At 41.9% G+C, this 16,000-nt stretch overlaps 3 protein-coding genes across 3 annotated transcripts; all 3 read right to left on the bottom strand.

Moving 5' to 3' along the window:
* Positions 1-380: 380 nt before the first annotated feature.
* On the bottom strand, positions 381-4,929 carry coro2ab (coronin 2Ab). Its single transcript, XM_074662076.1, has 14 exons — positions 4,801-4,929; positions 3,462-3,662; positions 3,251-3,367; positions 2,976-3,125; positions 2,494-2,694; positions 2,301-2,417; positions 2,113-2,217; positions 1,917-2,013; positions 1,576-1,691; positions 1,404-1,494; positions 1,213-1,334; positions 770-937; positions 613-681; positions 381-446 (listed from the first exon to the last, which is right to left on the bottom strand). The coding sequence occupies exons 1-14, from the start codon at positions 4,813-4,815 to the stop codon at positions 381-383; spliced, it is 1,635 nt and encodes a 544-aa protein (XP_074518177.1). The 5' UTR covers positions 4,816-4,929.
* A 2,114-nt stretch (positions 4,930-7,043) lies between these two features.
* LOC141811229 (endonuclease domain-containing 1 protein-like) lies at positions 7,044-8,450 on the bottom strand. The gene is made up of 3 exons (XM_074699210.1): positions 8,124-8,450; positions 7,380-7,819; positions 7,044-7,245 (listed from the first exon to the last, which is right to left on the bottom strand). Exons 1-3 carry the CDS (start codon positions 8,448-8,450, stop codon positions 7,044-7,046), a joined length of 969 nt encoding a protein of 322 aa, XP_074555311.1.
* A 2,232-nt stretch (positions 8,451-10,682) lies between these two features.
* Positions 10,683-15,999, bottom strand: LOC141811228 (protein-glutamine gamma-glutamyltransferase 2-like). Its single transcript, XM_074699209.1, has 14 exons — positions 15,987-15,999; positions 14,589-14,756; positions 14,249-14,500; positions 13,960-14,078; positions 13,059-13,187; positions 12,799-12,976; positions 12,584-12,719; positions 12,374-12,483; positions 12,133-12,248; positions 11,765-12,007; positions 11,506-11,680; positions 11,264-11,427; positions 10,921-11,054; positions 10,683-10,836 (listed from the first exon to the last, which is right to left on the bottom strand). Exons 1-14 carry the CDS (start codon positions 15,997-15,999, stop codon positions 10,683-10,685), a joined length of 2,091 nt encoding a protein of 696 aa, XP_074555310.1.
* Position 16,000: the final 1 nt, after the last annotated feature.

Raw genomic sequence — 16,000 nt, 5'->3', positions numbered from 1 at the left:
TAACATGTCATGCAGGTGGTCATGATATCAAAGCTTGTGTTCAGTGGTTTCAGAATTGTAGCTGTTACATAATTTGTCCTCTAGAGAGCAGTAGAAGTCTACAAATGTCCTTTGTATTCTCATAGAAAACAGAGGCATCAAAAACACATTATCAGTGCTTTTTTAATCAACACATCAGAAGTTTTGAGATTTGGGGTTCTGGCTTGATATTGATGCACAAAAATATTTAGATACTTGTGGAGCGTAAAAACAAGATCTTGGTGTGAACATATACACCTGAACTTATGTAGGTGTCAGCAATGCTTTGTTTATTGTTTCAAAATGTTAAGTGGTTAATTGATCCAGTGCTAGAACAGCTATGTGTATCTTGATGGGTGGCCTCAGAAGGTCGCTCTCATGTTGTTTCTTGTGCTCTTGATCTCCAGTTCAAGTTGAGAGATCCTCACCTGCAAATCAGAGACAAGCTGTAACGTCTGTAAGTGAGCAGAAGTCTTTGGCTTGGTCATAGTTTGAACATTTTTAATCAAAACTCTAATTTTGCCTCAGATTCTTACAGCTGACAAACATGTGAGCATACTGCCCCCTTGTGTCTTTATGTGATAGAACACTTGCATCTTTGTGGCTGAGTTGCTCTCGCAGGCCTCTGATCTCGTCTTGCTGCCGGTAAAACGCCTGCAGGAGCTGAAGTGAAAACGGGCAGAAGAAAAGAAACTGTTTATATTTTCAGGCATAGAAATCTTGTGATCATTGCTAATAATTCACGTCCTACCTCACTTTCAGTGGTAGGTGGCGGTCTCTCTGCAGGTTCGCAGCAGTGTGGAGTGCAGCAGTATGTCCACAGGGGGATCTGGGTCTCATCTGGCTGCCACCCGGACAGATCGCTCACCTCTCTTGGGTATTTGGCGTCCTGGTAGGCCAGCTGCTCTTCTAGGAAGGCCTTGAGAGAGAAACAGCTGGTTTACAGTACAGAAATAAAAACAAACAGGCAATGGGGTTGCTCCGACCTGCTGGATCTTAGGAGTGCAGCCGAATTAACTAATGGAATGGATCAGCTCTGGCGTCAAGAATTGGAGACATACTTGAAACAGATTTGGTGGAACTGTCCGTTACCCACTGATTCAGATTTTGGACTTGATATTATGTTAATTTTTGTTGCTAACGAAACAGTTAGTGCTGTACCTCCTCCATGAAGTCCAGATCCATTCTGGACACTGAACCATCAGCCGGACCCATCTGAAGTCTCAGAGAGCTCTTCACTTGCCCCTTTTCAGCAGGGGTTTCTGGGTAAGGGTTCGGTACCTGAGTCCCAGGCTTCAGGGACATCAGAACTGGACCTGTTAAAGACACAGGCAGTTGCAGTGAATCATTTAAAGAAACGTATCCATCTCTTATGTTTTACTAACCTCTGTTAACCCCCAACAGCCATTCCTGAGCCGTCATCGCAGCCTTGTGTCCAACCGTCATCGGGTACAGATCCTCTTGGAAAACACCGGACTGCAAGGATAAGATAATCTTACTTGACCTCTGCCTGCTACCTTCCTTGTATCTTGTCTTGAAAAGAAAGGTAAGCACAACCTCTTTTCTGGGTACAATCATTGACAGCGGTTCCACCAGGTCTTTAATGGCAATCAGACGGTAAAATCTGTAAACTTCACAGGCGCTCACGTCCAGGCCGCGCTTTGGCATCACCCCTGTAGTGACAGCAAAAGATGAAGGATAGATTAGTTGGACCTTGTCCAAATAGGGTACCGCCACAGCTTGTGAAGAGGTTACCCCCTGAGTACGAAGATGGTGTACAAATGAGAAACCAGATTTTGACCTGGTTTTGTATTTTTTACTGTTAGTTCATAGTATTAGGGTACCACTTTATGGGATAAACGTTACAGTAATACTTTGTTAGTGTGTGTTGATCTCACCAAGTCCTTTCTGTGGCAGCAGGGACCTGTATTCTGTCAGGAAGCTGATGTAAGGTTTTTCTTCGTTTAGCTCATAATATCGGATGTTCCCATCACCCTAAAACACAGGGATGAGTTTTTTAAAGGTATGATGAGACTTTCAGCGGTAAACTTGAAAACCAAAACTGCAGAGGTTGGTGGGTAGACATGTTGAGACCTTTCCAGCCAAGTAGAGAATGTGGGTGTCTGGGTCGTAAAATGGGAAAAGGACTCCTGCAGATCCATCCAACTCTTCTTCATACAGAGGTTCAGACAAGTCATCCTGCAAAGTTGTGAAAGAGGTACAGATGTAATTTTGGTCTGTAATCCTGCATGCAGTTAAGTTGTGTAGAGTTCAATTCTTACGGGATCCCAGAGGACGATTTGTCTGTGGTTCCAAGGTGAGCTGCCAGTGGACAGAAGCATTTTAAACCCTCCGATGTATAAAACTTTACTGGCCCTGTGGAACTTACCACTGGACACCTGCAGAGGCACAAGTACAAGTTTTGTTTTTCCTCAATTTGTAAACATCAGACTAAAAAAGCACTTGAAAACCCACCTGTAGGATCTTTCCTGTCCGTGGATCCAGGACTCGTACCCTTCGGTCTTTGGAGGCAACTGCCAGCCTACTTCCATCAGTGTTGAAGCTGACGGACAGTAGTAGTGCCTCTGCTGGGTAGCGGTGGAAAACAGGCATCAAAACCACTCGCACAGGGTGCCTGAGCACTGCTCCAACCTGGGACACATCCCAAAGAAGGACCTTGCACAAATAGAAAGGCAAGGTCAAGGATGTCTAGCTTGAACTGAACTGGATTTGACAATCTAATGGATCCAGTGGGTGTAATCCAGTGAAAGCAATATTTTCAAAAAGTTTGTCCAGGAGTTTTAAAGTTTAAGCACCATTTTTTTGTCCCCTTCGATGAGAACAACCATAAATCTCATAAATCACCTCTCAGGTTACCTTCACATACAGGTTGCCCACTCCCTTCCCCTTGATTTCCTTCCCACTCTTGTTGCTGATAGACCAGTGATGTTCCTTACCTTGTAGTCATAGGCTGAGCTAAGCAGCAGGTTTTCAGCTGTTGGATGCCACTCAATAAGTCCCACCCTCCTGGAGTGACCAATCAGCGTCTTCCTGGCTTTTGTGAGGTTCTGTTGAACACCACAAACTGGGATGTCCCAAACCTTTACCTGCACAAATTCACATAGATTTTAGACGTGTGAGATTAATGTCTTCACATAAATGTCAAAGCCCACAGTTTTCTGGGCTTAAAAAGTTGATGAAAAGTTTTGAACAAGAGCAATGTGGTGCTCACGCTGCAGTCCTCTGAGCTCGAAGCGATGCAGTGATCATCAAACGGGTTCCACTTAACATCCAGGACCCTCCCACTGTGACCACACACACGAGGATGCTGGGGGTCCACCCTGCCTGTCTGACAGCACGATTAAAGATTTACCTCTACAGTCAAAATAGCTGCTTGCAACAAGAAGGGTCAAATTCTGCATTTGAATCAACAGACCACATACATGATGGATTGGTAAGACTAAAAAGGACCCGCCCCCAGCACACTCTGTCACCACAGCAATGAAGCAAGGATTTGCAGAGCAGTAGTGATTGTCATGGACACTGCGTGTGATTGGCACTCCATCATAGCTGTTTTCTTTCGTGGATGGCTTTCCAAAAACATGGCGAAACTTTGAGCAACGTAAAGACGAACGCCACGGCATCTGGAGGACAGAGAGAACCAAGAGGGATGAAGACTTTACTGTCTGTACCACATCGTTAAAATATTAAGATGGTGATTCTTTCCTTCACACTATTATCTGCTCAGACGGGAGAGGGGTGGAAACTGTGTGGTCGCCTCAGACCTACATAATCTCATAATAGTGTTGTGGAACTTCAGCAGCTGCATTATCCAGACTAATCAATAATGCATCCAGCTGTCATTATTGGCTTTTATAATCTTATCAATAATAAATCAATTTCTTCAATAACATCTTAATCATTCAGGCACACACACATGCTAAGACCCAGACACAACAATAAATCCTTCATCCAGATCAGTTTGTTATTAAAGATTCAAAAGTACCATACAGATGTCCTGTTGTTACAGTCCTCCTGACCTTTGACCTCTGCTGTGTAGAGAAAAGATCAGATAACAGCACAGAGAGGAGGAAAGACAGAAAGAAAGAAGTAGAATAAACATTATATTGAAAGGTATTTTGGACTCCCACTCTGGGAACCACCAAGTTAGACGACTGAGTCAGGAGTTGGTACCAACCAGAAGTGGTTCAAGGAAGGAAGATTGATTATCTGGCAAGGCTCACTGATGGTTCATGGTTTGATCTGAAAAAAGAGCTACAGGAGCTTAAAAAAAGTCAGGATGTCCATGTTGACCCCTGTCCCCTGAAAGTGCCTACAATGGACACCCATGCAGAAGTGGACCATAGCTAAATTGACAAACCTGGACTTTGGGGAGCAAGTTGCATTGGTCTCTTAATTCCTCAGATCTTAGTTGATTCAAGCATTTGTGGGAAAAGTTAAAGTCTGATCTGATCCATGGAGGCCCCACCTTCATTTTAATGGTTGCACTGACTTTGCGATAAGTTGCAAGACAAGACAGTTGCGCAACAATTAACCCTCATATCTGTATAAGATGTAACAGTAGTTAGGGGCAGCTTTAGGGAAGTGCACACTCTATGTTGGCTGAGTGGCAGAGCTAAATGAAGCACAACACATTAAAAAAAAATGGCTCCTGGAAATATCAACATTATACACCAGAGATGGGATTGTTGTAACATGAGTCAGGACAACAATATTCCACAAATACAACGATAGAATACAGACAAAATGATCTTTCCTTACCTCTGTTAGGGTCATGCAGGAATCACTGAGCTTCAAACTTAGTGCTGCTGCAGTTTGACACTTCAACCTGCGAAAGAACGGCAAACTGTCCTGCTCGTCACCTAGCTGGCATTACCGACACAAGTCCTCTGCCTTACTGACTTCTGACGGTGTGTGTTTTCCCTCCTGATCTATGACGTCTCGCCTGCCGGTCCACATTATCCGAGCTTTTTATGCAACACTGCACTCACACAAAACACCACTCTACATCCGATACTACTGAAGCACACACATGGTTGCACAACTGCCAACTAATGCAGCCTGGCAAAGACTTCACTGTGAAGTATCATTGTCATAAATCTGCTATACTTTGAAGTAAAGGTATTCTCAGATACCTCATTGAAAAAAGTCTCCAAAGGATTATATTCAACTAAATGCAATGTAGTATTTAATTAGCATTTAACCTTAAAACATTCATAGTGGTACTCAAACAAAACAAAAAAATCTTTTCTCAAAATTCAACGTGTTTGACATGTATGCTAATATAAAATACATTTATTCTTGTGTTGAAATAGATCATAGGAATGCTGTTGTATGGAATATCAAGCAGTCACTCAGAACAAGTACATCACTGAGTTCAATCCATTGCTTCAATATATCATATAAGCATCTTTTTTTTTTCATCAGTAGCGAGAAGCGTTAATATTGTTCATTACAAGTTTTCAAAGCTCTTACCAGCAATATATGAAACAGATATATAAGTATAATAAAAAACAGGTTAAGGAGGAGGCTAAAAAAGATGGAGTTGACGAGTAGAGGTTGGGTTGCTGAGAGTTACTGGTTCAAAAGTAACAAGGTTAGTTGCCACTGATGCCTGTTTTTTCAGTATTTGTTGGATCCAGAGGTTATTGGCCTGGTTGCTGCCTCTGTAGTTAAATGTTTTTTAGTGCAGAATTCATGGGAGTGATATTTGATGACTTAGTAGTTTTGATTCTTTTAGGTTCACCAACGCTGATAGGTCCGGCATCACTTGGACCTTTTCATTTATTGTGTTGCCTCTTCACTGTTGATGCTAACACTGGTGTTTGATGGAAACTATTTGGTGACGCTGCTTTTTGACAACTTGTAAGGCATTTTTGTTTCAAACTACACTCTCAACTATTTGTCCTTTTGCATCAGGGCCTCCCTGTCCTTTTTCTGTCCCTTATAGAGCCACTTCGTGCTGCGCTCTAAAGGAAGTTGTGAACAGCATGTAAAGAGTTTTTTAGCCTCCTCCCAATTTCTTTCGTACAGGGAACCTTCATTTCTTAGCACAATAGACTGATGGGTTGCTTTCTTTCTTGTCATTTTGAGCTTATAAACCTTGATCAAAAACTGATTCTTAAGATACTAAATCAACCCGGAGAGTGCCATGACCCTTTTGTGATCCTTCATCAGTACAACAGTTTTCAGCTGTTTTAAACAATTGCAAAAGTTGTTTCTGATAAACCAATAGTCTGAGTTTGACTGGGGCAGTACACCTGTCAGTCGATAACGCAGGTGTCCGAGCTCAGGGGGGACAGGAAACTCATGTAGAGCAGAAGGTCAAAAGCTCGCTTGATCTTGATTTTAATTGTGAATATAGACCATAAAAACGGGGCCTCATGATCCCTCTGATTTTGGGGATTTGAACAAGAGGTGTCAGAAAGTTACCACTTTGTTGGGAGTCAGAGCGGCCTATCTTGCATTAGCAGTTCAATCAAAAAATTGATGCAGAGGACTGACAGTTGCTGATTACATGCCTCTATGCAAAAACATAACTCAGTCATCTAGTTCATTTAAATTGTTTGCAAAATGGACAAAATTGTTAGTAAATTGTGTGAAAATATTTGTGAATTGCATAAAAACACATTTTTCTTCAGAAAATGGTGACATCTGCGATTGATCCCAAACTTTTGAGGGCTCGTGTACAGGTTTGGTTGTCTGTTTCATTGTACTTGTTTTTGATGGAGTAATCTTAGAAATAAATGCCGCTGTCTTTGCTCCTGAAAATGTTGTAGTTTGAGGTTTAGAAGTTGCTGGAGCAGTTGTTGTTGGTTCAATGGCTGTTGGTTCGGTGGTTTTGGATGAGTCTGAGAAGGTGCCTTCTACAGTTTTTGCGAGATTGTTGACATAATTTCAGTTGTTGTCGAAGCAGTTGAAGGTTGAGCGCTGGTTTGAAGGACTTTGGATACCTCTGAAATTGTTGTAGTTCAAGGTTTAGAAGTTGCTGGAGCTGTCGCTGTTCAATGGTTGTTGATGAAACAGATAAGGTACCCCCTCCAGTTGTTGGTAAAGTAGTTGACAGACTGCCAGTTGTTCTCATAGTAGTTGTAGGTTGAGTGCTGGTTGGACGGACGGGGGTCGTTGGTGTAAGTGTAGTTTTGGGCGTGGTAGAGGGTGGAGCAGTTGTAGAAACATGAGGTGGGCATGTGCAGGTTTTTTTCTCTGCATTCAATCCTGGGTAGAACTCAGTTACTGTCTCAGTTTGGGGACACTGCGTGTTAGGAAACTCGTCAAAGCTTGGTTCCCCAGTGCTCAACTTTTGTTTGAGTTGTTCCAGAGTTATGGTCTGCATGTACTCTGAACCAGGTTGTTCTGCAACGTTGTCCCCCCAGTGTGCACTAGCTAGCCACTTGTTGATTTTGCTACTGTAACAGCAGAAGGCTGTCCAGAGAAAAGAAGGTATATTAACCCTATTTTTGAGTTTGTTGTTGTTGCTTGGCTTTGCCCCAGTTACCACATACCCTTCAGGGGCATTATTATTGTTGATGCAGTACTTTTGCATAACACATTGCATGCAGCTCTCCATTTTTTGCCATCTGCCATTATTAAAAGAAACAGCTTGTGGAACAATGTTTGTCAGGGTGAACGTTGATTTTTTGTCATCTTCTTCAAATGCATGTATAACTGGAAATAAATGTCCTCTATTGTTTATCGTACTGTTGCTCTTGTAATCATCATTACTGGCCTGGCGGCGGTAAATGTCATCTCTCATGTTGGCAGTGTTCATTTCTTCAAGCTGCAAAAGAGAGAAGGTAAATTCACTGGTTACCATGGTTGTGGTATGATAGAATGGCTTCACCACCGGTTATTTGTTCACAAGCAAAATATCAAAGTAAACCAAGCTGATAAGATGTAATGTTACATCATTTGCCTTCATGTTTTTGACTCATAGTAAAACAGTAGAGCAGCAGTTTTTCTCCTTGATAGTGGTAACACAGTAAAAAAGCTGCGTAATCTGAGACCAGAAGCAGTAACACCACATCATTGTCTCAAAACCTTTCAAGATGTCAATTGAGAAGTGATTAACAAAGAAGCTGTACCTGTGGTTCGATCTTCCATCCAGTGTTTGGTCGTCTTGGCTTGTGACCTCTGTACTTGTAAGCAGAGAAAACTGGGATCCTGTTCACGGTGTCATAGAGTGTCACAAACCTTCTCCTGTTTTCGAAAGTCTGACAAATGGTTTTGTATCGGTCTCTGTCCAGGATTTCGCCACTCTCTAAGATTCCTGGGACCTCTGGTGGAGTTCCCTCCAGAAAAAACTCAGCACAGTCTGACATTGAATCCACCACTTCAGGTGCAGCGGGAACAACGACCAGAAGAAGAAAGCCAGCGACGGGCAGGAAACACCATCCCTTCAGGTACGTCATCTCCGTACTCTGTATTTTTTGGTTATAGAAAAGAAAAGCAATTTTATAAACATATGAGTTTTGTTACATTTCACAGCCAAATACTAAAACACAAATGGTTTTAGAATTTGTTAGAGAAGCCTGCTGAGTAACTACAGAAATTATTAGATTGGTGAGGTAGGGAATATCAGGGGGACACAGGACCTTTAATCCAATAATCTACCCATTATTCTTGTGATTAATCTAGAATTCTATTAGGAAGGCATTTTTAAATGAAGTATGTTACTCCCATTAGTGTTTTAACAATGCAAATATCCCAGTAATATAAAGTTTAATGTTTTATTTTGGGCTCTAAAAATATTTAAATGTTTGTTAGACTGACTGATGCACATTTTCACATCATACATTTTATAACGAAAACATACACTGAAATATAATTGCTGTGCATGGAGGGTGAATGTTGATAACCTGTGTGAATATGTGCAAAAATCCAGCATTTTGGGTACATTTATAAGGTTATCATAAACTTGCAGGCTCAGGTAGTTCAGGCTGTTGTTTCAGTGAAATAAATCCTTCCCTGTTCTCTCCATCCGGAGTTTTCAGTGGTTAAAATAATAACAATTTAAAAAAAAAAGATCATTAAAAAAATAAATGAACCAAATCACCTCTTTTTAAGATTGTATTAACAGGTTAAGTTCTGAGAAAAAAAAATAATTAAAAAAGTTCCTTGTAATTGTTATACAGTATTTTTTTTTCTTCAAACTTTGTTCAAGATAGTTGAAATTTAAAAAAAAAAACAAGGTCCACAGCTGTTGTCTGAGTCATCAACTTGACTATATATTTTTGTATTACTTTTTACACTCATGTTTTTTTTCTACCGTTTCTGAAAGTTATGGACAAACACATCAAAGAAAACCAGACATTCACATGAATGAACAAAAAGCAGCATCTTTTAGAGCCTAAAAACAAACTATTTATGTAATCAATTAAAGCAACAATATAAACAAAGTTGTGTCTTTTAGCTCAATTCTCAACTCAACAAAATTATTTAGAAACTGGTTTATTTGATAAAGAGGTGAAAAATATGTTGATCAAGTCAGATAAGAAAAAACTTACTTTCCTTGAAGATATGACCATCACCAAGTGTGAACAAAAATGTGTTCTTCATCAAGTTTCACATGTACTTGTTAAGGTTTCATGCTGAAAGGACTTCCCTTTATTTTATCAATTTATAGAGTCAGATGTCAGCAGATAACCACTTCCTCTGTGTTTCGAATAACAACTGGTCCTTAGATTTCAAGGAAAAATAGAAGTTTGAACTGGTGGGTCAGGGCATGGCATGATATGACCAGACTGTATGAGTGACTTAGAAACAGGGATAATGCCTTCTTGGCTTTCCCCTTTCAGAGGATAATGTATCACTGTATCAGTTGGGGTCAGATTTTGGTTTGAAGGCCACAGGTTCGTTTTCATGTTTCTCATGTTTTGTTTTTTTTTACCGTATCTGAAAGTTATGGACAAACACATCAGAGAAAACCAGATATTCACATGAATGAACAAAAAACTGCATCTTTTAGAGCCTAAAAAAAGACTATTAATGTAATCAATTAAAGCAACAATATAAACATAGTTGTGTCTTTTAGCTAAATTCTCAAAAATCTTAAATTTATTTAGAAACTAGTGTATTTGATAAAGAGGTGAAAAATATGTTGACCACGTGAGAAATGAAAAAATTACTTTCCTGAGAGGGCTTAAACACTTCCCTTTATTTTATCAATTTATAGAGTCAGATGTCAGCAGATAACCACTTCCTCTGTGTTTCGAATAACAACTGGTTCTTAGATTTCAAGGAAAAATAGAAGTTTGAACTGGTGGGTCAGGGCATGGCATGATATGACCAGACTGTGTGAATGACTTGGAAACAGGGATAATGCCTTTCAGAGGATAAGGTATCACTGTATCAGTTGGGGTCAAATTTTGGTTTGAAGGCCACAGGTTAGCAGCTTTTGATGAAACACATATCATACAGGTCATTCGTTTATTTCATGTTTATCTGATCTGCAGTTCTTCAAACATTCCATATATCAGACATAAGTAAGGGTTGGGGTTAGGCTCATATTTACCATTGTTCAAACCCACCGAGTGGTCAAATTAAGAATGACGTGTTAAAAAACAGAACACGATTAACTTGTAAATCAAACAGAAACATGACGCATTTTCATTTTGCTGTCATCGTGAACTGCAAACACACAATCAGAAGAGTTTCACATTCACAGGATAGCTCTCCTTCACGTCTCTGAAGGCGCTACAGTCGAAGTCAGCCACCACAGTCCTCAGCCCGGCCTTATAGGGGACGGTCAAGATCCGCAGCTTCAGTGTCATGTTGGGGCCCAGCTCCCTGGTAGTCCTAGAAAAGACGGAGAATTATCTGAGTTTGATGAGTTAAATCCAGTCAGTAATACTGCCTTTGAACTGGTAACCACAGCCTTACCCCTCTACATAGTCAGATTTGAAAAGACCAGATCCAGTGACGGTCAGAGAGCAGTCCTTGAGGGTCACATTGAGTGGGTTTGTAAATTCCACCTCCATGGTCATTGTTTCATATAAACGGGCCCCACCGATGACCTGAAACACACAGGGAGAACGATGCGGATTGGAAAAGCTTTTTCTAACTTCATTACCTCCTGGATGTGTTGTTCTTGATTCCACGTCTAGATCCATGGTCAAAATGTGGGTAATATGGGTAACTTTGCTCTCCAAGCACTGATTCAACTTCCAGTGGTCTCCAGTCAAACTTCTCATTATAGGTTAAACACATGGGGGGCGCCACCAACCTTAATAGAGATGTAGGGGTTCTCCAGGATGATGTCAGTCTCTGTTTCGTAGATATCATCTTCCTGCTGTTGGTCAACGGCCACTGCTGTGATCTTCATACTATCGCAATCAACCATGTCCTCACCGTAGGCCGAGTACAGGACCTGGACTGGTAGGATCACAGCTGTAGGACAGAGTCAAGGAGTTAAATATCTTTAACCAGGGTGTAAATGTAGATGATACTGAGGGGATAACTACAGACCTTGTCCTGGCAGCAGCTTCTTCTCTTGGACTGTGCTCTGGATGTTCTTGGCCAGTCTTCCGTTGTACATCATGGCCTGGGCTGTGACGCGAATGGACATGGTCTTTGATGCACGACTTTTGTTGACCACCTTCAATTTTAGTTTTATGTCCTGACCATTCACCATTTGGGTCTCCTAGATAAAAAAAAAAAGTTTGAGATATTCCTAAAAATATACAAGAGAAACTCATCTGCTGTCTCTTACAAATGTTGTTCTCACCTCTTCAAACTTCATTTCCAGCTTCAGTACCTCGTCTCTGCTGATCACCTCTGGATCTTCTCCTGAGTTCACTCTGTTGAGGGCTCGCCTGAAGGCCGCTCTCTCCCTCGTACTCCCTTCTTTGTGTTTGTAGTTGTCTGTGATATCGTTCCTCCTGTCACTGCCGACAGCCTTGGTAGAGATGTTTTGACCCACTGTGGAGGTGTCGGAGTGCATTCTGCGCTTCACACCTTGAGCACTGACCTGAAGACACAGGTACAAATGGAAAAAAATATTCATAAGTGTGTTGTTGATGTGTTTTTGTGAACAAGTTAGTATCTGTATGACGGATACTGTTAGAGTTTAAGATCCTGAGCAAAGGGACGGACCATCCATTTGACGATGTCAGCGTTGACTTCAGAAAAGACGAATGGCACGTCGTATTTCAGGTCAGCGTCACCTTGGAGGATGGCGTTAACAGGAGCTGGACCACAGCAGAATGACCCTGCAGGAAGAAACATAAGTTTCACTTATTCTCTTTAACTTTCCGCAGATTTTTCTGGAAGTTAAATAGAATGAGGCTTAAAAACATGGTGCAGGAGGTTTAACTCTGAAACAACTTGTTTTCACCTTCACTCAGTTCCTGGGGCGTGGGGTCCAAGACTTGCCAACCATCGTACTTGTCTCCTTTCTTGAGGTCTGGTCTTTTCATCCATCCCTCCACCCACACGTGGAAGTTCCTGCGGATTGAGTCCAACAGATTGATCGACTCTCTGCATTAGCAGGATACAAACAACCTGTTGGTGTCTAACAGTTGGTCCGTCAGAATGCAGGTCTTACCAGATGCTGTCTTTGGACTCGGTGGCTGTTATTCCGTAGTCATTGAAATACTCGTCGATAGTGAGGCTGCTGTTTGTGTCATGGGCCGACTGGAAGTTTGTGACAACACGACATGGGATACCCAGGAACCGCAGCACTGGAATCAGACGCATGTTTAAGCACCAAAGCCCAAGAGTCAAATCATTGTCTCCAAGATGGACGACAAAGCACTGCACCTGTACACATAACTCCAGCAAACACCCAGCACTGTCCGTACTTGACTGGATGGCAGTTGTTTTGGTACCAGCGCTGAAGGATGCTCACACTGCCCGACCAGTGGCTGGGCCTCACACCATCAATATAGTTGCCAGACCAGCGTCCCATTAGTACGCCTCGATCGCCATTACAGTTGATCTAGGGACAAGCAAACGTACACTTCCTGTTACTCATTAATCTTGTTGAATTTCTGGTAAACATCCCCAGTTAGTGCTCCTACCATGGTGCTGATTACACGTCCGACATAGATGGGGTTACAGCGAGCGGACACGTCATCAGCTGGGTCTCTGATGTGTTTTGGGTTGATGTCCAACATCCTGAGACAAATGTCCACCATGTCCTCTTCAAACTGCGTAGAAAGATAAAAGTTAGCATGATAAAAAGATCAATATCCCAACCTACTCATCAACTGTGTCTTACTGTACTTAGCTATAGGTTAGGTTGATTAAGCAAAAAGAGAGGAATTAGGACGCTAAAGAACTTTGCGCTCTGAAATTCAATGAAGAATTGGTTCCAAAGAGTTTTGAAGATAAAAGTTATGGAGAGTTTCTTCTTTGAGGTTAAACATGATGCTCTCGGCATTTCCTGGTTGTTGTGCCCCAAAATACCAACTCTTTACCCCAACAAATTAGGCATATGACCATCCAAGGACCATAGACTGTACCATACATTGGTGTAGACACTGTGACGTCACCACTCTTAGTTTTGAAGCCTATTGTCGTCTGAAGTCATGTTGACAAAGCTGAACTCAACCCAGCCTGTGCTGGAATTTTTGAGCCAGGTTTGCCAGGATGAACTGTAGTGTTAAGCACTTCCTCATCAGCTTCATTTCTCAAAAACAGGCGTTGCTACTTGCATAGGAAACTGCACTACAATGAAATTCAAACTCTACCCGAAAACAAGAAGTGATGAACGTCTATCCAGAGGTTGGCCTGCATCTCTACCATTAACCATGTGGTGGAGCTGTTGCGCTACAGCTCCGGACTCTCTAATGAAGCTTAATTTTCACATTGTGTTTTAGAAATGTCATACTGTTGTTGTCTCTGGTTACAAAATGCAACTTTTTGAGGAAGTGGAAAACCTTAAAGAAGAAGAAACTTTATCAACACTCCAGCACTCACTTGACCAAACACCCAGGTCATAGGATGAGGGTAACCAGCTGTTCCTCGATAGATAATCCCCTCCTCGTTCAGGACATACTCCTTTCTCTCCTTCTCATCAGGGAGATACACCCAGTCAGCTGCAAACACAGATAGTAAGGGCTTGAGTCAGTAACTCAGCATTAACTTGTCTTTCTCAGCTGGACCCATTAAGACTTCTAACGGGAGGGCTTAACATCCATCAAGGCAAAATGTGATTTGGTTTTTACAGTTTGTTTGTTTTTGTCTTGACCGCAGTGACATCACCAACCTGAGCACCAGGGGTTGAAAAGCACCACCAAAGTCCCCAAAGTCTTCTTCTCACTCATCGTGCTTGCAGACAGCGAGTACCTGCCCACGGGGGCATCAGCTGGAGGGGTCACAGAAAGTGTCACAACACCCGGCTGCAGGCTGGCACTCTTTTCAAAACGGCAGTTCCATATTGCCTTGACATCACTGGCGTACATTCCCGAGGGGTTCCCAAACTCAGACTTTGTCCCGAGGGTTTCTGATGGAGCAGGACCTGGTAAGAACAGGACTATCATGGTGAGGTTTGGTGGGAGATGGAGTCAATATGTCATTAACAACACAAATCATTACAAAAAAACTACCTGTCTCCACAGTGAGGATGAGAGTGTCGTTGAAACTGAAAGGTTTCATCATTTCCAGAGTGAGGAGGAAGGACTGACCCCGCCTCACTATCAGCTGCTTCGACGTTATGTCAATGGTGTGATGGGCACGGTTGTTGTCCTCACAGTGGAAGTCGACATTTTTAATCACTACGGGAGAAAAATCACAGCAAATAAAAAGCATGACCAAAAGTTAGCATAGAAATAATGAGGTCACATGAGCGACGCTCTCATTGAAATATCTACGTATTTTAGTGATATTATATAGTATTTGCAATTAGTTGCTACTTACTCTTTGCTGTTGCGTCAGCAGTGAACTGTTACAGGTCTGAAGACGGACCTGAGCCAGCCTCCTGCTTTTTAAGCCATCTACTATTTGTACTTCCTTATTAAGATAGAATTCCTGCAGCACCATTGACACGCTCCGATTGCTGACAAACATGAGCAGATTTCACCAACAGGTAAAAAGTGAAACTGGGTCCAGGGTTATAAAAACAAACAGATTAAGACAATCCGAGCTGTCTACATCTGATAAGCGCTGACGGTTTAGAATTTGAAGAACCTGATTTCAGGTTATCACTTTGAGGTCAGTGCAGTTCATTCTGCACAAAGGAGCATTGGGGCCATTATTCAAGGTTACAGTAAGAGCTCTGGGAAGGAGCACATATGTTTTTGACTTTGTCATATATCAAGAGTTTCACCCTTTTCCAAAACTCGAACAACCCCACTACATGTGTGTCCAAAAGTTCTGTGAGGACTATTCCCTCAGCATTGGCTACGTTTACATGCAGTCAGTATCCTGGTTTCTGAAACAATGGGAATAACCCATTAACAGGCGTTAGCAAACAGGTTTATTGCAGTTCACATGTTCTCAATCAAAACAGCGACGCACAGAGAACGTTATGACCATAGTCTGTATATAGAGTGAACAGTGTGGCTCCGCCATTTATCATTGTACGGTTTTGAAGCCAAAATACCCCCGTCACAGGCACCGCCATTAGTAGCCAGAGTCTGTGCAGTAGAGACAACAAGGGATTCTGGGAGAATCTGAGTGGAGCTGGGTGATAAAAAAAAATGATTTTTTTTTCTTTTGAGAGTCTTATCACTTCCTGACTCGACCTCCAGACATATTTTACAATCCCCGAAAAAAATACACGAGAACTTGTATACAAGACAGCCAAATATCTTCAAATCACCACAACAATTGGACATGAGAAACATTTCTACCAGGTGTATTAATTTTTTATAGTTTGACCACAGCCCATCTGGAATGACTGGAAAGACAGATTTTTTAACCTATACTGCAGCCAGCCACCAGGGGGAGCAGTTTTTGCGGAGACCTCACTTCGAGCCAAGCAAGATGACGTCCATTTTTTTTACAGTCTATGGTCATG

This window comes from Halichoeres trimaculatus, unplaced genomic scaffold (genome assembly GCF_033239565.1).
Source record: "Halichoeres trimaculatus isolate MK-OKI-2021-1 unplaced genomic scaffold, fHalTri1.1 fHalTri1_scaffold_22, whole genome shotgun sequence".
Taxonomy (NCBI): domain Eukaryota; kingdom Metazoa; phylum Chordata; class Actinopteri; order Labriformes; family Labridae; genus Halichoeres; species Halichoeres trimaculatus.
The sequence above is the reverse complement of the archived record's forward strand: the minus strand, read 5'-3'. Positions and strand labels throughout refer to the sequence as shown.